Source organism: Haliaeetus leucocephalus, unplaced genomic scaffold, assembly GCF_000737465.1.
Source record: "Haliaeetus leucocephalus isolate CR32 unplaced genomic scaffold, Haliaeetus_leucocephalus-4.0 Scaffold395, whole genome shotgun sequence".
Classification (NCBI taxonomy): domain Eukaryota; kingdom Metazoa; phylum Chordata; class Aves; order Accipitriformes; family Accipitridae; genus Haliaeetus; species Haliaeetus leucocephalus.
Genome location: NW_010972831.1, coordinates 4,091,371 through 4,113,689, shown reverse-complemented (window position 1 = coordinate 4,113,689; position 22,319 = coordinate 4,091,371). Strand labels below are relative to the sequence as shown.

General features: G+C 43.9%; 1 protein-coding gene across 6 annotated transcripts in view; it reads left to right on the top strand.

The window, feature by feature from the left end:
* The window catches only part of FAM222B (family with sequence similarity 222, member B), a 37,605-nt gene extending 15,286 nt beyond the window's left edge, over positions 1-22,319 (top strand). For 2 of the 6 annotated variants that reach the window (XM_010573649.1, XM_010573651.1), the window contains exon 2: positions 18,603-22,319. In XM_010573649.1, coding sequence (XP_010571951.1) covers positions 18,620-20,188 — 1,569 coding nt within the window. In that variant the 5' untranslated portion in view covers positions 18,603-18,619 and the 3' untranslated portion in view covers positions 20,189-22,319. Of the gene's footprint in view, positions 1-7,124; positions 7,273-7,810; positions 8,047-11,608; positions 11,737-18,602 lie in introns of those variants that run through there. The other 4 variants (XM_010573647.1, XM_010573648.1, XM_010573646.1 and 1 more) reach the window with 4 other exon arrangements.

Here is a 22,319-nt window from a genome sequence, read left to right as displayed (position 1 = left end):
GCACTCCTGACCTCTGTCCTGGAAGAGCACATCTGCATATCTCCTGCTTGACTGCATCCCGGGGGAGAGGATCCCAGCTAAGCCGTACTAAGGCATACCCAGTTTCTCAGCGAGTTGAGCACTCTGGTCACTGTCATCCCGATCAAAATCCAAACCGTGTCTGATGGCATTTGTAATGTCGTGGTACACATTGCTTTTTCAGAGTAGTAGTGCTTAAAGTAAAGTGCATTCCTCTCTGCATTAAGGAGTCAGATTCAGCTGTTCAAAGCAAGTTGATAAATTGCTTTTCATTAAGTGTCTGAGCGCCAAGGGGTTCAGTATGTGTTCCAAGGAAAAAATACATTAATTACAGCTTCTGTAGAGCATTTATCAATCACATAGTTATAAACAGTGCTAATGCAGTTAATTGAAGGTAGAAAAATTTACCCTTTGAATTTGTTGACTGTAGCAATTCCATGGTTGGAAAGACGAATTGTCTGGAAATTAAAATCAGGCGATACTTTGGGGATTGCCTGAGTAACTGTCTCGAGTATATGCTTGACCAGATCCTCGCGCAGTATTCAGAAGGGGGTGTGCTGCCTTTCAGCGCAAGATGCATCATGGAGGTCAGGGCTGCCCGTGGCTGTTACGGCCCAGGTTATCAGGAGCTCAGCATTTGTGCAAGTGGGTTTGTGCTGTGTTTGCCGTTGAGGTACGGTCGTACGGGCTGCGGTAGCAGTATTTGTTCTCTTCTCGCCCACACAGCCAGGTTGTGTTTACCATGCAAAAAGATGTCTCACTGACTGTAGTACAGTTACAACTGCCTCTGTGTCCTGTCCGTACAATTTATTTATTGCCGTGTGTGTGCTGTTTTTTTTTTTAAAGGAAAAAGGCAAGTGCAGAGGAGGAAGGATGCACAAAAGCAAACAAAAATCTCCTGCTCACCTGTAGTCAGTAAAACTTACCATGAAAAAAGAAATCTTTTGTGAATGTAAACTTTGGATAAAGGCGATGTGTTGGCAGCTGCTGAAGGAATTGGGTGACATCATGCTGAAGTCTTTTATCAGGCCTGCAGACAAAAATCTCTGATGCTTGTGGCGTGCAGAGGTTTTGAAAACATCCTGTACGCTCGTGTTGCTTTCCCTGTGGCTCTTCTGAACTGCCAGCCATGCAACTGGCCAGTTTTCATGCTTCTCAGGAAAACACTGAGAATAGCAGAGACGTTTTGCAGTAGCTCACAATTAATATATTTCTTGTCCTTTCTTCTATTGAGTTGTTATGAGATGGCCTTTGAGTTTCTTGGAAGACGGATAAGGACGCTAGGTCTGTGTCAGGACAAGCCAGCGGGGCACCAGCACCTTGTTCTGAAGGTTGATGGGAAAATGCCATCCCAGTGTCTGGTCCAGCTCTTTGGTATTCACCTGATGGCTTGTATTTTCCGCTGGTGAGTGTTTTGTACTTGTGTTGCAGCTTGTTTCAGGTTCGTAGAATGCTTTTCATCTTTACAGTAGGCTGCACAATATCTCCAGCTACAGAAGAAGGTCTTATCTTGCCCTTACAAGTGGTAAAATGTGTATCTAAGAGCTGGTGTGTTCATGGTCCAGCGGGAAGCTCTGGCACTGTGCGAGGTTACACAGAGAACTCCAGTTTTGCATCTTGAGTAAAAATCTGCCATATATTTCTCCGCTTGCTTTGTAAATGGGCTGTTAAAATTTCGCCATGGGTGGGACCTTAATTCAGTATCCAGAGAGCGAAATACCAAACCAAACAACTGTCAGTGTAATTGTACAGGTCAAAATGGTACACACACATAACCAATGCAAACTGAAATCCAGCTCCCCGTGAGCCTGCCCACCTGTGTTCATATACCACAGGCACACCTGGTCCACAAGTGAGTCACTTTTTTTTTTTCCCTTAATATGTGAGTTGAGTTTTTTGTTCTGCATGAAGTCTAATTCATTCTGCCTCATCTTATTTGCAAATAACTTCTCATTTTCAAGTGAATATTTTTAAAACGGGACTCGAAGCGTATTTTTCAATATCTAACAAATGTCTGGTTTGTTGTTTGTGTGTTGCATAGAGGTAGAATTTGTTCAAAGTTAGCTGTGAAAAGATGGGTTTTTTTAAATAATCAGCTTGTAATAAACAGGGGAAGATAGCTACTTTCCTACTTGGGGAACTGTCATAATCTGTAACTTCTAACGATATTTTAGAAGGAAAAACTGTCATCCTTCTGTCATGTGCAGCCACGAGGATTTCTGTAAGTCATGATTAAGACTTTAATTCTGGGCTTTTACAGAGTAAGTGTGGAATGAGAGAAGATAATGATAATGGTGATCTGTGCAAAGCAGCCACTGGAGAGGGAGCTATTTCATGTTTCCTTTCCCCTTCACCTAGGCAGCTGTTTGCTGTACTTAAGAAAAGCTTCCTTTTCAGATCTGGGAAGGCAAGAAAGTTGAGAGGGAGGAATTCTGGCAGAGAGTAGCTTGAGGAAGCTCAAAGCTCTTGCATGTTGTGGTAAAGTAAACCCCAGAATTACAACCTTATGCTTCTCCCAGACATTGAACGCGTAGGAAAGCTTCACATAATACTGACGCAGTGCACGTTCTTGCTAATGATGTTGAGGTTATAACTGCAGACTCTCTGCTATGGCAAAGGGGTCAATGTGTATTTTGGTTTCTTATCGCTTGAAGGCAGAAGGAAGTTGCATACGAGGATGGAGAATGTCTGTTGGTGGGAATCTGTGGTGCCTCCGTTGGGGTATGTGTTAGCAGCATCCTGTAATTTGGTAGTTGTTGGGCTGTTATGGGTTTGCTTTGGATAGAAGTCATTTCAGCTAACCTTAATACTGTCATGTTCACATGAAAACATGCACACTCCTATCTGTAAGCCTGTTCCGTATTTTATAGCAGCTGCTGTGATATTATAGATGCTGCTTGAGCATGTAAGAAGGTCGGTTTCGTTTGCCCTGAGGATAATGGATGCTTTGAAGGAAGGAATGTTTGTTTGTGCCTCTCAGTATCTTGTTGAAGAAAATGGTATCTTCTGAGAATGTTACAGTGATGGGTAGGGAGTCTGTTTTGCATTTTCAAAATGCAAATGTAAGCCTAATGTCCTGGGAAAGTTACGATTTTGATGACAATGCTCTATTTACCTGGCTTCTGCTCTTAACTGCTGCAGTTCAACTGTAGCATCCTTTGCTCCCTCTCCTAAATGACAGTGCAGATTTATGCACTGTGAAATGTAACTAAGATACATCCCAGACTGTTTCTTCATTCCTGTTTCCCACTAGTATGGCATTAAAAACTTGGAATTGGAGGTTACCGTATAAAAGAAGAAAGAAAATTAATTAAAGGTCAGAGTGCTTTAGTGTAGTGAAAACTCAAGAGGAGACAGATACAAAGTTATTCAAATCGCTTTTGACTTCAGGCAGGTCGATTTTCCTATTTCTTGCATATGTTCCCATGGTAAAAGTAGTATCTCATCTGTCTCATAACTGACCACTAGCATATGTGTTTCAAGCACAGCCAGAAATAGTTCTTTGAAGCTTTGGCCAGGCCCTAAATCGTCCCAACTTGTCTTTTCTACATCTTTCCTTCGCCTTAGAAGCAGCCTGCAACACCAGGCAAGACCTACTTACGTCTGTGTTGTCTGTCAGCTGCTGCCACATTGCAGAATACAGAGTTAAATCTAAAAATAGACTTAAAAAGAGGTGAGGGCTTTGAGCAAAGTAAAATAAGCCACTGATTTGGGTCATGAAAGGGAATTGATGTCACTGGTTCTCCATTGCAGCTTTCTTGAGTTAAGAAGTTCTGTTCTGAGCTGCGAAAATGTGGAGGAGCAGTGGTGAGCAAATGGTACTCAGGAGAGGGAAGGGTGATCTGCTTCCAGTTCTCCCCAGGAGACTGCCCGGACCATGACCCTGTAAGCCTGACTTGAGAAGTCAAGGTGGTATTGAATGCTCTGCAATTTCATTTGTCTTCATGGTCTTCTTCAGTTGTAGAAAACTGTCACCCACTGCTGTCCTTTTAACAAGGAGCAACCATGGCATCGGGTGATTAAATGCTTCATCCAAAATTACATCAGGAACCTGTGATGAGCCAGATACTTCCCTCGATCTCTTCTGTCATAGGCTAGCCCATAATCAGAACACCAGTCTTCTATCATAAATCTGGTCAAAAAAACCTTAAGCCACTGTAAAAGGAGTTGTGTGCAATTTTTGTCGGTTTCAGAGTGGTTATGTGGCTTCAGTAATGTTTGTTAAGTGCTTTGATACACTTTGGTGAAGGGCAGAGTGTTAATAATTAAAATCGGAAGGAAGTTCTAAAGTAGTATGGAGGATGACGACTGCTTTCTGGTCTGTTAGTTAACAAAAATGCAAAATATAAATGGACGAATCAGCAGGAATTTAGTTTAATGCTCCCTTCCCCCAGCCACCTGCATGGGCTGAGCACAAAAAGCAGCTAATTGTCTGCTCCGCTTCAGAGTTGAAAGAAGCTGGTCCTAGAACAGGAAAGGCTATTGAACTGCATGAAGGTGGTAAATTATCAGCACTGAAAACCTTTTCAGTTGGTATCTTTACGTGCTCAAAAAGTACATTATTTGTACTGGTATTTACAGCGTTCGAGGGCTGATGAAACCAGCATCTCGTGACGTTTCAGTCCATGTAATTAAGAGGTCAGTAAAAGTGAAACTTGTGTTTGAAACTCTATGCCTTCGCCATGTTTGGGTATTGTCAAAGGGTGTGTTTGGTGAGGACGGGCCCTCCTAATGGCTTTATCTTGGCCCAGCTAACGAGCTGTTTGCAGAATTGCGCTGTGATTTGCAGTGGGCAGACTGTAAAAGCAGCCTCCCGTTTGTCCATTTTACTGCTAGGAGTTTCATTTGCAAAGTGCAGGCAGGAGCAGGCTTCTTGCCAGCAACAGCTTCATTCAGATTAGGGCTTTAGTTCAATTATGTCCAATTAACTTTTATTGCAGATAGCAGTGATAATTACTTGCAAGTCAATTTTTTGGCTGTGGTTATCCCAAGGCTAAAGTCTGAGCTTGATGGATTTTAATAACTGAAGTGACGTATAGCTTTTCCTCTTTTTTTTCTTCTTTAGGCCTCAATTAGATGAAAGGTCAGAAGCTATGTAAAAATCCATCTTACAATTAAAGCCAACTGTTCTAGTCTTCAGAAGATGCGTAGTACTGTGTTTTAAAATAATCTCTTGGGACTGACCTAAAAAAAGGCTTTTTAAACTCTGAGATCATAACCTTGAGCTCACTGCTACTTTATCCGAAGAGTGAATTTGATGGAGTTGATGTCACATGTGGCAGTACCTGCCCGCCTGGAGCCGAGAGCCGCTGCCTTGGCTTTTTTTACTGCACTACATCCTGTTCAAAATTGCTCACCTAGAAGCCTTTAGTGGTAGCCCTTGGGCATGAGGAGTGTGATGTGAACAATATTCCATTTAAGTGCTGTTACCCCAAAGCTTCTTCATTTTCTTCCTTGCTGAGCATTGCCCTCTCAGCTCGGGGAGAGGAGCAGAGCTGTGCTGTAGCAAGTGCCTCCCCTCTCCCAAAGCACCTCACGTACATTTGAATTCTCTCTGCCTTCCCCTCCAAACTGTTTAATTTTGTTGCCTGAGTAACATTATAAATGGAGGTCAGCCTAAAAGGTGGAATGGTTCACAAGCAAAATCATAGTTAATTAAACTGCAAGAAGCAAAAATTGATTTTGATTGAAACTGTTGGAGGGCTCTACAAAAGGTCCACCTGAATGCAGAAAGCCAAAAGGTCCTGTGCTGGCAGATGCTGATGTTGCACTCCCCTTGTTACAAAAGGCGACTTTCTATTGTTCAGTCTTCCTATTTATTTATCCCCAAGTACACTCGATGCTATTGTGATTTATTGCCATTTCAAAAGACTACCTCTCTGCGCATTATTTTGCAGTTTTCCATTTATAAAACATTAAGAGGATGTGATACCGGCCGGCGATGAATACAGTGCTAGTTTGGTAATTTTGTTCCAGGAAACGGTAAGATTTATCTCTGGCTCTTCAGCAGTCCTGGGAAAGGGCCATTCTGGTAAGTGCCCAAGAATAAAGGGGAGTTTTAGGGCTGGAGAAAGGCAGGAAGCCTGCAGGATCAGCCTAGACAGTGTCAGGCAAGGCATGGCTGACTGGAAGGAATCATATTGAACACTGAGGTTGGCGGAGGGTTCAGCATCTGCAGTTGACACGAACAAATTTTTGAAACCCCTAGATTTAGGTTACTTTGGGAGAGGGAAAAGGAATGAGTGTCACTTGGTCTCGAGCAGCTTGCTGGGGGGTAAATGAGACACTGAGTTTCCCTTGGAGCATGAAAATTGGCCCGGATTCAATTACATTTCCTGGCAAGCTCTTACAGACATTTGTACCAAAGAAACTTCACAACCTGAGTTAGTTTTTGTTTTTGTTTGCAGCATTTATATATGCTGAACTGGGAATGTGCCGCGTGTGCTTGGGGGTTGCCGTAAATCCCACCAGCGGTTATGGAACTTCACGGGACTACCTTGTGAATAACGAGGAGAAGCGAAGCATATCAGCGCTTAACAACCCTCAAACGGCTTACGGGACCCCAGGGTGCTGGAAACTTGGAATAGTTTGGAGCTTTTCTTTTGTGTGTGGGTGGATGCTCCTGCTTCCTCCTGGCCCCCAGGCTTTGTGAACAAGCCCACAGTTAATCATGGAATTTCAGACATGCGTGTTTACTTTCAGGAACCTAACTTTAGACTTCACCAGCTTGCTTTCGTCTAAACCAGCTCAGTTGCCCATATTTCACTGGCCGGGGATGGTTTGTGGGGAGTGTTTCCTTTGTGTGCTTACCCTGTAAGGCCTCTTGGGAGCTTCAGAGACTGGCGTATTTAAAAACTTGGCAATAACTCTGCATATGTGGTCTGTTTATATAATGATAAAGCTGTGTTAGAGTATTAGAATTTCCTAGTAGTACCAAGTTGCTTTACACCTAGGTTTTACTCTAGCTTGTAAAAGTACTCCCCGGCCTGAGGAGCACCAGGTCTGGCAGAGGCAATACTAAGCTTTGAATATCAGCCAGAAAATAATATATTATTTTTTTTGTCCAGAAAGGCAATATCATGGTAAGTTTTACTGGAACTGATTCTTAGCTCTACAGGGAGGGTGTCCCTGGGCAGTGGGAGGAGGTGAGTTCTTCTGTCCTACCCAGTGAGCCTTGGTGGTGACAGGACTTACTCTGAAAATCAGTGCAGGGGACACTGTGCTGCCTGGACCAAAAAACACCCTGATGTGCAGGTAAGGCTGGCTGAACTTAACAGTCCTTGTGGGGATGTGACAACTACCCCCAAATCCCAAGCACTGCAAATTTCTCTTAAGCTTAACATGCTTTGATTTAATTATTAATAACTCTTAGGAGAAAAAAAAATCTGTTCATGTGTCTAAACCTGCTGTTTCATAGACCGTCCTGCAGTAAGTGTGCTGTTAAGATTATATCCTGCAGCCAGATTAGATTAAAATCACTTCAAAGAAGGGTATTTATTTATTTATTCCAATCTAAAGATTGTTTTCCTCCAGGAATGTAGTTTATCTTTTTATATGTATTTTCAAGACAAAGCTCGTTACGCTGTGTTTGGCAGTATACAGAATCAGTTTAAAATACAATTTAAAAACTTTAAGGGTTTTACAGCTGCCCTCCATTGCCAGGTGCCAAAGCCTACTTGTCAGCTTGCTCTGCAGTTCGCAGCTGACTGGTTTAGATGACAGCGTTACTGAGCCTGGTACAGTGCAAAAACCCCTTGGTCTTGATTCACTGTGTCCATTCTGGTTCCCCCAGTAACACACTGCGGTCTTTGGAGGGGCTGGGGCAGCAGCCCTGCAGGGACCTTTGCAGGTGCTGGTGCCCACACAAGTTGCTGCCATGGAGCCAAGTCTGCTAGTGAGAAGTCTTGACGTGCCAAGTTCAGTTTACTTCCCGCTCTGGACTAATTAGAAGCAATAAAGCTGAGCGCAGGAGGGGATGATGGGCCCAGCTGCCTTTGTGTCAAGACCCTGCGCTGCCAACCGGAGACCGTGCGTAACAACAGTTTGAGACAGCCATTAGTGCTCACCTCAATCCCAAATACAGTCCGTGAGGGGGGGTTCACTTCATTTTAGCTGGGTGGTATGTTGGAGTTGTCTGTGCTAGCTCGGGCTGAAGAAGAGTCAGGTCAGAAAGTAGTAGTCAGGTGCTGAGTATCTCAAAGGGAATAAATGTTAATTAATTTCTATCAAAAAAAAAAAGAACGGGCTTTTTTGTAAAGATATTTCAAATGCTTTTGTTTTCAAATACTGAGATCTGGGTTTTGAAAAACTATATTAATTTCATAGAGAACAAAAATTGGAGCAGGATTTTTAATTATAATATGGAATTCAGTGATGGACTTATGGTCAGCACTTCTATGTAAGTCTGAATTTCTTTTTTTAATGCTCAGCAGTGACCTAGATGGCATCAATTTGGTTATTGCAAATCAAGCTAAAAGAATGATTTTATGCTTCTACTTCAAATTATTTTTGTAAGTCCAGTATTTCTTTTAAAATGATTATTGCCACCCCAGTCTTTTATGAACCTTTGGCATTGCCTAAAATGATTATCTGCCTGCGGGAAAAACTTGCCTTTATAGCCTTCTCTGAAACATTACTCTCTGTATTGGAGCTAAAGCTTCTGTAAATACATGTTTTGACCTTCAAGGAAATACTGCTGTCTTACTGCAGAAGCCTGGCTATTCCGAGTTGAATGCTGTGACCACTCTTAATCACTTGTTCTCTCTCCTAATGTGCCATTATCCTGTTTATTGCTGTGTGCATGGCGCTGAGCCTCTCTGTGGCACTTCAGCAAGAGGCTTACTCAAAGAGTCACAGTGTTCAGGCTATAATGAGCGTTAATGACGGAGCAGGTGAGCAAACCCTCTGCATATCTTGCTGTCAGAAGTGCTACTTGTTCAAAGAGCACGTTGAGTGCAGTGCTGCGCTGCAGAGCGCTTTTCTCTCTCTCGGGGCTGCACACAAACTTGCCATCGGTTAAGGTCCTTTGGCCGTGCAGGGTTGGGAAGTAATGCTGGGCTGGCATCAGATGTTACTGGAGTAAAAGGTAGATGTTTAGGTGAATATGGGACTGGTGTGATCTGATGGTTTTCTGACTATGGTGAAGGCTCTTAATTTTGTTTGTCTGCTTTTTGCTGTGAAATAGGTCTTTTTTTTGCCAGTCTTCTGAAGTTGATGAAATGAGGAAAAAAGGAAAACACAATTATTATTTTTTTCTTGCTGACTGTGAGTGTTTCTGTTGCTTACTCAGGTAAAGCTCTGGCAACTCACAGTGGTTTTGTCTTCTGATTAAAAGGAGCTGGATTCTTGTTTTGTCTTTTTGGTCTTGCTGGGCATAATTTGGGGCAAGAAACTGCTGCCCACAGGCTGTTTGCAAAGTTTCACTGAACATTGCATACTTATAGTAATGAATGAATCTCATCTATAAAGGTCGAGCAACTTTTCAGTTCCTAAAGCAATTCCTTTAAGTTGTGGGTGTGAGAGGTGTTCAGTCATCATTTCTGAACACCTTCTGAAAGTCTCCAAGAACTCCACCTCCTACAGAGGGTGGGAAGAAAAACCAGGTTTAGATTTATTTTACAGCGTTTTACAAGTACATATCTTGGACTTCTGGTAGTGCAGATCGTTACTGTCTCCTAGGGATGAAATGGAGAATGATGTAAACTTGTTCTGTTGGTGGTTGTGCTGTCAGCCCTGCAGCTTGGTGAGGTTGTGTGTTTGTTTCTCACGGCACTGAGTCACCGTTACTCTGAGTGGGCAGGGTGAATGGGCAATAGCATGGAGTTGTCAAGATGGCATTCGGTGCCCAAAACTATTTTTAATTGTTAGTCACAGTGCCACCCAACGGGCTCGCTCAGCAACGCTCGGTCGGCTTTTGAGAGCACTCGCACAGAGAAGATACAGAATTTTTTGTAAATTAATATTTGTATGAGGTTTCTTGGATGCTGGTTTAATCAGCTTTTGCATGTTGAACTGAGGAGGTGCATATAAACATGGAGCTAATGAATAATACACAGAGAGTAATTGCTGTGCTCTGGGAAAGCTTTAAATCCACGCTGTTTGCTGTATTGGTGCAAGTACTCCTTGGGCGGTCTGACTGTGATGGTGGCGTGAGGTTAGGTTTCAAATTAAGGTCTTTAAAACGTTCCTGCAGAGAAATCGGCTTTCAGAGCTTTCTGGAGCATGAAGGCAGTGGTGCTATCCAGGACGCAGCGCTGACGTTGCCGTGTCGGGTGTCATCCAAAGGTTTCATTCACATCACTTACGCAGTCCTCAGCAGTACGGCTCTTTCAGAAGTGGCCTCTGCAGGGTTTCTGCAGCCATGGCTTCTCGTGTCGGTCTCGAGCTTTCCGCTTCGCCTCTTTTGATCTTTGAATGCCTCCCCAGTTGCTTTAATTGGGGTTTGTGAAACAATGACTGAAATTAAATCAGCCTATAACTTTTGAAGCCTTCAACTGTTTCCATGTTTTGGGGGTCATATAACAAGCCCCAAGGCCTTTCTAGCTGCTCCTTGGGTGTTTTGGCAAAAGCACTCCCTGTAGAGCAGTACCAATGCTTTCGGAGATCTGGGCAAGGAGGAGAAGTCAACTGATTTCTCCAGCTTGGGTCAGCCAGCCCGTTTCCCAGAGCTTTCTAAAGTGCTCGTGGCTGGCTGTGGCTTGCCCCAGTAGCTGTGGCAGGGGGTATCTGAGCAGGGGATTGGGCCAGGTGGTCTCTAGAGACCTTGTTCCAACTTAAATTTCTCTCCGTAATTCTAGTAACGTTGGGAGACTTTGAGTCTGAGTTAGCTTTGTTGCTGGGAACCGCTGCTTTGTATGCCAGTGATGGGATTTGAGGGTAGCTGTGCAGTGTTTATATATAAAGGGCTTTCGTGCTCAGTGCATTCATTTCGAGGTTTGATTTCCTAAATGCTGAACCTCTGCAGTAGAGGATGGTGGCACCTCTGCAGCTCCTTTGTGCAGAAGGCACGTCTTGCCGTTTGTCTAACCCAGAGCCGTGCAGGTCAGCGAGTCTCCTATGAAATGAAGGAAGTTGTAGCCATTCATCTTTCAGCCTAATGGACCACAGAAATTACAAGCTGTAGCATGCAGCTTAATCTTGCCACAAGGCAGAGTGCTGCATACTTTGCCTTCAATTTATGCATGCCGTGCCTTTTTATTAAATGTAAAAGAGCAGTTGACAGGATTTCTCCAGAGGACTTGCTTTGGCTATACCTGGTAGATAGCCAGCACATTTCAATATATAGTAAAATAAATGATGGTGGTTTCTTTACCATTCATAACAACCACCTTTGAAATTTGAGGATAGAGTTATGGATTATCCTCTGTGTGTCAAGCAGCAGAGGAGAGCGAGACGGCTATTTTGGTTTTAACCCTGCAGACGACGCACTTCTTGAAGTATTTCCGTTGCCATTCTGAGATGCAGTAAGGGCCGGAGCAGCGGTTGCGCATCTGTGCTTGGTCAGGCCTTCACCAAGGGATGGCTCTTTGCCGCTTTCTTTTCTCTGTTCCTCCTTGTATTATAACTTTGAATTGTCTCTCTGTTGTTGCAGTGTGCAGAGGAGTGAATGCCCCATGTTGTGTTAGTGCCTGTCTGCCATGCTGGCCTGTCTGCCAGGACCAGGTGACCTCTCCTTTCAGCTTCTTTCTTACACGCAGATGAACACTGGACTTCAGAAATGTGAGTGACGTTTTGTCTGCAGGATGTGGTTAACTGTTAAATCTGGCTCTGGTACAGCTGTGACATAAACGTTTAGGATACAGTGGAAAAACTATTTAATGTTAGTCTTTCTTTTGTTATGCCTTCAAGGCATCCATCAATAATGGCTCTGAGAAATCGCTGTGGAGGTTCACGTGTGTGCAGCAAGCTCTCCCCCCTTCCTGGCTTTATAAAGGTTAATTTTAACCACAGCAAGATGAAATGCAAGTGAGGTTTCTGTGAGATTCGTGCCTCTTTGCTGAAAACATTTTGTGCTAAAAGTGTGCCAGCTGACTTGCTTCTTAACACAACTTTTTCCTGACTCCTTTTCACTTCCATTTGTTTAATTACTTACTCCTAGACACCAATAGAAGTTGGATCAGGCTAATGCAAACCTTTTGAGGTCAGCAGCTCTGTTGTTCTACATACCTGGGGCATATACTGCAAATAATAGTGATCTAGCCCAAATTACTAAAGTTCAAAGTTTCCATCTTCCTTCTGATGTCTCTTTGGTGCCTCTGAAAATATGTCTGCAGAGTACTCTGGTAATTCTTTTTTGATAACTTCAGTCATTTTTTTGATAGCTGTGCTAGTATTTTTAAGAACAACTTATGCTTGGGAATGTAAGTTTACTGGCTACAGATTTTTTTAAATCTTACTTTGTCTCTCCTCTTTATCACTGAAGTTGCACATTGATTGTTCAGCTGAAATTACAGAAATACCAAAGTTTCTACGTTAAGATCTGTGTACTTGGTTCTTAGGGCTGTGACCTGTCTCTTGTATTTGAAAGGTGCATTGGGAGATCTCCGTACCCTCAGTTTGCTGGTGGACTCGTTGCTCTTTAAAACAAAGTAATTTACAGTCCAGTTGTAGCTAACTTGTTAATACATTAAGGCTTGTGATGCTACTGAAAATAGGTAAGAGAATTTTGCAATTAAGGGTGACATGCTCAAAGTCCTGGTCCCGCCAGAAGTGGATGACACTGTTCACGTACACACATGTGCTCCCCCACAGCACTTGCATAGCATTTATGCTAACTCCACAGGCTTGGTAATTGTAATGACACTTTCGACAATAGTAGAAATCTTTTCTCACAGAAGGACTTCCTTAGATGGCATGAAACCAGGCATTCCTCTCCTTTCTCTTTTCCATTTCCAGTTCAAGCTTTGCTGACCAAAACATGCTTATTCAAAAGATAGGTTGTTGTGGTGAGAACGTGCCTGAGTCCTTGCATTATGTGAAGTTTCTTTGGTGGATTGAAAAGCTTAGTTCTGAAAGCAAATTGTTGAGGTTCATGTGAGGGTAGCTGTGCATAAATCAGGTATTTGCTAATAACACATTTATGAGGCAACATGCTGGTATGTGGGCAGTTTCTTAACCTGATAGTACCTGATGCTGTTTCTGAGAACTGCTTATCCCTGTGCTGAAAAGAATTGCTGTATCCTGCTTACTGAAGAGCTCCGGGTACTGCGTTTAAAAGAATTGAGGACATAAAGTAGCTGGCAGGCACTGGCTGGCAGTGGTAGCGCTCAGCTGTTCCAGTTTGTTCTGATTTATATGGAAAATGAAACTGCTTGTACAGACCTTGCTCACCCCTGCTGCAGATGTGTGTAAGATTAATTGGTGCATTTCTCTCCATGCTGTATATGCACAAGTAGTCTAGCCCCTGGCCAAAGGAAAGCTGACTTAATGAGCATTTTTAATGAACGGTGACTTGTGACTTTTGATGGGGGGTTGGAAGCAGTCTTTAATAATAGTGCTCTTGCTTTTATAAAAGACACAGAACTCCACATGACAGCCTTTATTCAGACTTAGAGTGTTTGTATTAGTAATTTTTTAAGTGTAGTTTTCTGGATCAGGCTTTTTATTAATGCTTTAAAATCCACATTAGCTCAATTATCTTTTTTTTATTATTATTATTATTTCACTTTCAGGTAAGAGGCTTTTTTCTTAAAGGTGGTCTGTGCAAGTAGGAGTTTTGTGGATTAATATGCACATATTTTTTCCTTTAGAAACTAATCACTACAGGACTTCCAATTTCAGTGTTTTTCTTTGAATTCCAGCCTGCATCACAGGAAAGGCTAATCCTGAAATTCATCCCTATCCACGCAGGGGATTTCTCACTGACTCCGTATTGATATTCTCTCCTTCCTCCCAGTAACTCCAGTATAAACCTGACCAGTCAGTCAGGATACTTGAGGCAAGACTGTTGAGGCAGTGTCTATAGCTGCTGTCGGACATAGCAGCAGTGCTACAAGGCCTGGGAGAAAAAGGATGATTTTTCATGACAGTGGTGCAAAGTCAAGGTGAAAGGTGCTTCTTAGAGAGCTTTTGTTGGGGGGCAGGGGGAACAAAAGAGCGAAGAGCAGGTTGGGACTGAATATAGGGTCATCAGCTAAATTGAGTCCTTTCTAGGGGTGAGGGCTCTTTCTGTAAAGCCTGTAGAGAAACTGCTGCAATTGAGATTTTTATGCAGAAGATGGGCACAGCTGTTTTTCGCCTGTCCCAACACAGATGCTCTCATTAGGGTAGGAATCCTGAAGGCCTGTTTTTATTTTGTTTAATGTTAATGAAGATTTAACCGTAGGCAGTTTTAAAAGCAGTGGGTTTTAAAGCCTTAACGTGAAATGCACTTAAAAGATGTTACATTACTGCTGAGGTGAGGCAGAGAAATATATCTCATTTCATGATAAAAATAGCTCCAGCGGTGAGACGCGCACAGGAATGTGACCAGATGAATTGGTTGCCACGGGATTAGCGGGAGTGTGAACTTGCAGCTCACCAATTTATTGGGGTAATTGCTCATATGCACAGCTTTACCTTACAGTAAACATGAAATAATTACTTTTCAACAAAAGTATTCAGCCTTGCATTTACCATTAGGTAGCTTTGTGGAGCTCATCCCATTGTTTTCTTAATGTAGCTTGTTCATCTGCCTCATCATTTTATGGCCTGATCCAGAATTCTTGCAGTTGCACACAAATGATGAGCGTATTCCAATACCAGCATTTTCTTTCAGTCTACTCAAGCTGCTTTTCCATTCACTTAGTTACCAGACCTAATTGTTCTTTACTGGTTTGTAGGATATTTGTATGGGATATTCAGACTCTTGCTCGCCCCGTAATGCCCTTCTCCTTTCTCCTAATTTTTTGGTGCCTTAATTATTACAGTCATCGAATCTTGCCTATGGAACTACTAGCAAAGTGCATTTTAAGCAGCACATTGGGACGCTCAGAAATATATCAGCTTCAGGCCTAAGTAGAATGGCTGAGTTAGTCCATAGTAAAAGGAGCGTAATCTTAGTGGTACGCAAAACAGGTGCTGTTTGAAATGGTGGTTCATTTCAGAAGATCCTGTCCAAGGGATTTAAAAGATGGTTTACCATTTGGTGGGATGACAAACTTGATGATGTTGGTGCGTCATTTAAGTTTAACTGAGGGGTTATTTTCTCTCGTCAGAGGAAGGAGTTCTTCCATATTCGGGATTACAGAGGTGTTGTAACCGATAGCTGCAGCCTGTTCAAACATTGGTGTCTTAGCTGCTTTCTAAAAGCTTCCATCGCAGTTCCTGTATAACAGAAAAATAGATGCTTGGGTAAAAGAATATTTAGTGTATCTGTTCAGTGTTTATATTTACCACCTAATTTGCTGATATACTTATAGAAATGGAAACCAGCTTGGGAAATTTTGAAGGTAACAGTGTCTTAAAGTATCTACTTAATTTTCCATCTGAAAGTAAAAGCTTTATGTGACAATGGCTGTAAGTATAACATAAACGGTAATACAGACAGCTGTGGGTTCCTTTGTCCATAGTTGATGGTTCTTCTCTGATTCATGGTGAGTTGCAAGGGTCATCTCTTGGGGAAGAAACAGAATTTAATGAGTGTGGGCAATGCTAAAAATAAAGATTGGGATTTCATGAAGGCCTTGGCTGTTGAGGCAAGGTAGTACTGGCAAATGCCATTCAGAGGCTCTTCTTTCCATTAGGAGCATAGCAGCTCACTCAGAAGGACAGATACAAACCACCTGCCTGCAGCAGGAGGTACAGGGATGTGAAAAGAGGATGTTCGGGTTAATATCAAATGAGCATTTCCTTTGATTAAGAGAAAGGGTGGTACGTGTCAGTGTTTGGACAGCACAGGGAGTAAGAGTAGAAGCAGTGCCGTGGTACATGCTGTGCTAGAGATGCAAGACAACCTGCTTGCAAAGCTGTGTATTTCACAAAAGATATTTTTAATATTTCTATAATTATCCTTTCTTTTGGTATCCATCCTATTTTCCATTTTCTGACCCTTACTTTCTGAAAGTGAGTGCTCTTAGAGCAGTGCTGCTGTCCCTCACTTGTAAAGACTGGAAGCTGCAGGATGCAAAGAGAGAGGGAAGGCTGGTACTCGTGTATTCAGGAGTCTTTTGGAGGCAATTTGCTTAGAAGAAGCAGAGGTGGATTTTCAAGAGGAAGGGCTGTTTGCCTGGGAGTATCAAGCTCTTTGGAGCATTAGATTCCTTGGGTCAGAGGACCAGATGTGGGGCTGGGGTGCTCTTGGGCTCTGGAGGAGCTGGCTGCTGCATTTCCCAGTCTTTCAGCACAGCAGCAGATGGCATGGGGATGCTGAAAATTTCATTGAAAAGGATGGGCGTTTTTTTCCAGTAAACTGTTTGCAAGGGGCAGGGGGGGGAATTAAGCAACAGCAAAATCGGATTGTCAAAGCTGCAAGCCATTATTTGAAGATTATAAAATCACTTCTAAAGCAGTAGTCCCATAGGAGTTAAGCAGCAGAGCTGTGGTAGGGGAACGGCCCAACTCTCTGCTTGGAATATGATTGTAGTGAGAGAGGCACAGACATTTCCCTAGATTTCTGAAGTTCTTTCCAGAAGCAGTTTGAGCTTGTGGGCAAGGTAGGTATCTGGTGAATTGGAGTAAGTGAAACCACACTCCTGTCTCCAGAAGTCTTTTGTCTGTGTCTGGGGAGTAACATGTTTTTAGTCTTGTGAGGTAATCACATAATTTTTCTGTGTGATACAAGGATGCAGTCCTTAGCAAGGTGCCACACTGAAAATTCAGCTGAAGAAATAATTGCAAGCAGTAAAATAATGCACATGTAGCCTCCTTCCATTTACTGAACTTGGACTGACAAGGGCTTCCTAATGGACAAAAAGACACTCAAAGTGCTTTCAGATGTCAGCATCTAGAAAAGAACTCAGATGTAAACGGAGGCTTGAGCTGAAGTGCTTTGTATGTGTATTGGGTTTGTGTGGCAAGGTTGGGGGGGGGGTTTGCTACAGGGCTGGCTTCTGTGAGAAGCTGCTAGAAGCTTCCCCCATGTCCAACAGAGCCAATACCAGCCAGCTCCAAGACGGACCCACTGCTGGCCAAGGCCATCAGCGACGGTTGTAGTGCCTCTGGAATAACATATTTAAGAAGGGGAAAAAAACCTACGCAATTGCAGCTGGAGAGAGAAGTAAGAATATGTGAGAGCACCAGCCCTGCAGACACTAAGGTCAGTGAAGAAGGAGGGGCAGGAGGTGCTCCAGGTGCCAGAGCAGAGATTCCCCTGCAGCCTGTGGGGAAGACCATGGTGAGGCAGGCTGTCCCCCTGCAGCCCAGGGAGGTCCACGGTGGAGCAGATCTCCACCTGCAGCCCGGGGAGGACCCCACACTGGAGCAGGTGGATGCCCGAAGGAGGCTGTGACCCTGTGGGAAGCCCGTGGTGGAGCAGGCTTCTGGCAGGACCTGTGACCCCATGGAGAGAGGAGCCCACTCTGGAGCAGGTTTGCTGGCAGGACTTGTGACCCCGCAGGGGACCCATGCTGGAGCAGTCTGTGCCTGAAGGACTGCAGCCTGTAGAAGGGACACACGCTGGAGCAGTTCATGAAGAACTGCAGCCCACGGAAAGGACTCATGTTGGAGAAGTTCGTGAAGGACTGTCTCCTGTGGGAGGGACCCCACGCCAGAGCAGGGGAAGAGTGAGGAGTCCTCCCCCTGAGGAGGAAGGAGTGGCACAGACAACGTGTGACAAACTGACCGCAACCCCCATTTCCCATCCCCCTGTGCTGCTTGGGGGGGAGGAGGTAGAGAAAAATCAGGAGTGAAGTTGAGCCCAGGGAGAAGGGAGAGGTGTGGGGCAGATGTTTTAAGATTTGGTTTTATTTCTTATTATCCTACTCTGATTTTGATGGGGAAATTAGTTTAATGTATTACCAAAGTCAAGTCTGTTTTGCCCGTGACAGTAATTGGTGAGTGATCTCTCCCTGTCCTTATCTCAACCTACGAGCCTTTCATTATATTTTCTCTCTCCTGTCCCTCTGAGGAGGGGGAGTGATAGAGTGGCTTTGGTGGGCACCTGGTGTCCAGCCAGGGTCGACCCATCACAGTATGGTTCCCACCTCAGCTTTACATGGGTTTAATGTTTAATTCATAACTTTCTGATTTTGAATTACGAGATAAAGATACTGAGAATGGCTTGAAGAACCATAGGGAGGCAGCCTCAAATTGAGAGAATAGACACTAGCCCACCACTGCAAGCCATAAGAAATATTTCAAGCTGGAGACAATCTGATGTTTATAGCATGTTACCTGTTTTTCTCCAACTGTAAACATACTCTGATGAAAACAGTGGTTTTGTTTTGCTCCCCTAGGCAGGTCTTGCCTTAAGCTGAACTGGGGGTTGTGTTGGTCACCAGGTAATAAAGGGAATGAGGTATCTGGTACATGGTCTGCTGGTCTGGGAAGATGAAGTTCTTGCCTCTTGATTCCTTGGAGATTTTCTACCCTTGTTGTGCAACTGTGTTGCCCTGGGGTTGATCCCTTGCTTACCAGAATCAGTATTGACGAATTTCCTTTCTCCGCAGGGGACACTACACAGAAAATGAGATCTGCACAGTATCCTACCCCAGCAGAATTGGATGCTTATGCTAAGAAGGTCGCCAACAATCCACTGACTATAAAAATTTTTCCAAACAGTGTCAAGGTTCCCCAGAGGAAACACATACGCCGTACTGTGAACGGACTTGATACTTCGGGCCAGAGGTACAGTCCCTACCCGTCTCAGGCCACCACAAAAACAGGCCTCCTGGCGATAGTCAAATCTCCAGCAAAAGGAATTATCAAAGACTTTGACGGGACACGCACGCGTCTGCTGCCAGAAGCGATGATGAATCCCCCTTCCACACCATACGTTGCACCTAGCACTTTAACCCACCCCCAGGCGCTTGCTCGCCAGCAGGCTCTCCAGCATGCACAGACTTTGCCGCACCCCCAGAGTATACCGCAGCCACAGACTTTGCAGCACCCTCAGGGTATACCACAGCCACAAAGCTTACCGCACCCTCAGGGGATACCGCAGCCGCAGACGCTGCCGCACCCTCAGAATATGCAGCAGCCGCAGGGCTTGCAGCATCCTCAGACCATGGCACACCAGACTCTGCAGCACCCCCCAAATCCTTTGCTGCAGCCAGGTTTACATGGAAGCAGAAAGATGCCGGATGCAGATGCGCCGCCGAATGTGACCGTGTCTACCTCAACCATTCCCCTCTCTATGGCTGCCACCCTGCAGCAGAACCAGCCACCGGACCTGAGCAGCATTGTGCACCAGATTAACCAGTTCTGCCAGGCCAGAGCTGGCATTAGCACTACCTCAGTATGTGAGGGACAGATTGCAAACCCCAGCCCTATAAGTCGCAACCTGCTTATCAATGCAAGTACCAGGGTATCTACTCACAATGTCCCTACACCCATGCCTTCCTGTGTAGTAAACCCTGTAGATCATGCTGCTGCTGCTATTCCTCCTGCCTCTGTTAATGTGCCCATGGTGAATATTAACAGGGTGCCGCCCGCGTACCAGAACGAAATCAAATCGGTTGCGTGGAACCAGCACCAGCTTGCACATCTGCAGCAAATGTGTGGGGATGCTGCTGGGCCTGCTGGACTCGCAGGGAAGCACCCTCAGAGAGAGATCGCAGGGCAGAGTTTTCCTGGCAAAACTTCAAACTACCCTCAAGAACTGTGCATGGGCCAGTCGTTCAGCTTGAAGCCCCCCATCGAGAAGCCCACGCCTTCTCCACCTGTGAATGGGTTGCAGGGACCCTTGCCATATACCAATGGGCACTATTTCCAGCCCATCTGGAATAACATTCTGCCCACACCCAACAGTGACAGCTCTGGGTCCCAGGACCTCGCCATGCCTTTCCATGGGGGACAGCCAGCAGGAGCACCGCTAGATTGTGCAGGAGGAACTCATTACAGAGCTGGAGCTGGCCCATCCAGCCAGAATAATGTGATGCAGACCATGGATTACCTAAGTGGGGACTTCCAGCAGTCCTGCTTCAGAGATCAGAGCATGGCTGTGCTGGGAAAAGTCCATCGGCCTCCCATGAACCGAGCACCTGAACCATCCGATAGTCGAAATCTTCATATTCAACACCCAGGGTATAGATAGGCTGCAGTCACTTTCACAGACAAAAATTATAGGTTTAGTCTTAATTTTAATTAATAAGCAAGGCATTTTTAACTTGCAAACTTGTGTGATCATTATAGTAACCATTGGAAGAAGACATACTGTATATTTAAAAGCTTTGCTTACATGTTATCTATCTCCTTTATGCATCAAATATTTAACATGCGTTTTGTGTCAAAGAATTTCATTACACTACTTCACGCCACAGCTGTTTTCCTCACCACAGAATCCCCTTTGTGCAGCTTTTGCCTTCTGCTTAGTAGCTCCTTGCTGGACTGATGTTGAGTTGCTGCAGGGTTTTGCAGTTGCATCTGTTCCCTAGCTCCGTCAAGAGCGAGGTAGCGTAGCTGCTTAAATTTCCATCTCAATTTCCTCTGAAGATTAAGAGTAACAGAATTTGTCAGGAAGCAGGGCTTATTTTCAACTCGAAAGCCCATTTCATTAATGCATTAAACATTGACCATTTGCACTGTCTAGAGGCCTATTTAATTGAAAAAGAAGCCTACATTTGAAAAGAGCTAGCTAGGGGTATGTATTTAGGCATTAATATAGGAAGAAGCTTTTTAGCTGTTTCTTGCCGAGACACCTGCATTCATTGTTTAGACTTTGTCCAAAGTCAAAAGTCTCTGGCAGATTTTTCTGACACTTTCGTTTTGCGGACAGGGTATGGAGGAGGGGGGAATGGCAGTTTTGGGACGTAGGCAGCATAGCTGCCATAGGTAACTGCCTTTTTTCTGCATCATATTTCCCTTCCCCGCTCCCCTTTCGCCAGCGTTAAGAGCTAAGTTTGTCTGAACCCCTTGCTGCTAGGAGTCTGGCCGTCCTGATGTGAAAGGAATCCAGACCCACTGACAACTCCAAAAAGGGTTCAGCCGCCTCTCCAGTAGCTAGAATTAATTTTGGGGCGAGGAAATGTAACTCGAGCTCGTCTCCGGTGCAGTGAGCGGGTGTGCGGGACGTCGTGCCATGGTCCCATTGTGGCAGCAGTACTGCTGAGATGGGAGGCGGTCAATCTGAAGCAAAGCTCCCGCTCGCAAGCCGCTGTGGGACCGATGGTCCTGTATTCCTCGCGCATCAAAACGCCACGGCAGATTTAATGGAACAATCCTCCTCTCTGGGAATTAGTGAAGCTATTTATAACATCCCTTTTTCCCAGAGTCTCGGTGCCTAACTCCTTCTGTTCCTTTCCCATGTCACTTCCAGCAGCTAGTCGAGTCAGTGACCATAAGACACTAACTACTGGGTAACCTCAGCATCTTGTTCTCCTCAGTGTACCAAAACATACCTTTCCTTTCTAACAGCCGAATTTGTTGTAAGTAGAAAATTTCTCATCTCTGTTAATGAGACTAATACTTGAACATAATGATCACAATCAAGTTTGGAAATTAAAAAAATAATAATAAAAAAATAAATGCATTGATTCTTTATATGTACACTGGCTAAAAATATTGCTCTACACTGTAACTTTTAAGTGTAATATTTCTGTATGAATGTCGCCTGGTAGTGTGGGTTTGAGTAGCATTGTGTATGGGTGAACCCACTGGCCTCCGCCATCCACTGGCCTCCCTCACAGCCCTTTGAAAAACAAAGCCTTAAGTATTTGCTCCTTGAACTTTCCTTAACGAGCATGGTTTAAAATCTTAAGACATCATACAAAATTAAAAAAAAAAAAAAAATAACAAGTTTTGAAGTGACGTCATAGTTGGCTAGAGATTCTTAAAAGTTTTTCGTAAATGGAAAAATTAGAACACATTTATTTGTATTTTTTTAATTTAGACGTGTAGTCCTGGGCTGTAACAAATATTTAGGTTTCAAAGCTTAGCAGAGTACGTTTTCTGACTCCTTGCGTAAGTTAGTACACTTATATCATGTCATTATTTAAATTCTTTTAAGTGTACTATAAACCGTTCTTTAGTGGTAACTCTTTAGCAAAGTTAAGCAATTTGACTAAAGACGGATTAAATTATGTGTTGGCTTGTGTTGCCTTATATTTAAAAAGGAAAAATTGCCTGATTGTGTTATGCCAAATGATAGCAACATGAAGTCCTAATTTATTGTTTATAATCGTATTCCTGCAGTCTTTGTGAAAACTGGTAAATATACATCTATGAAA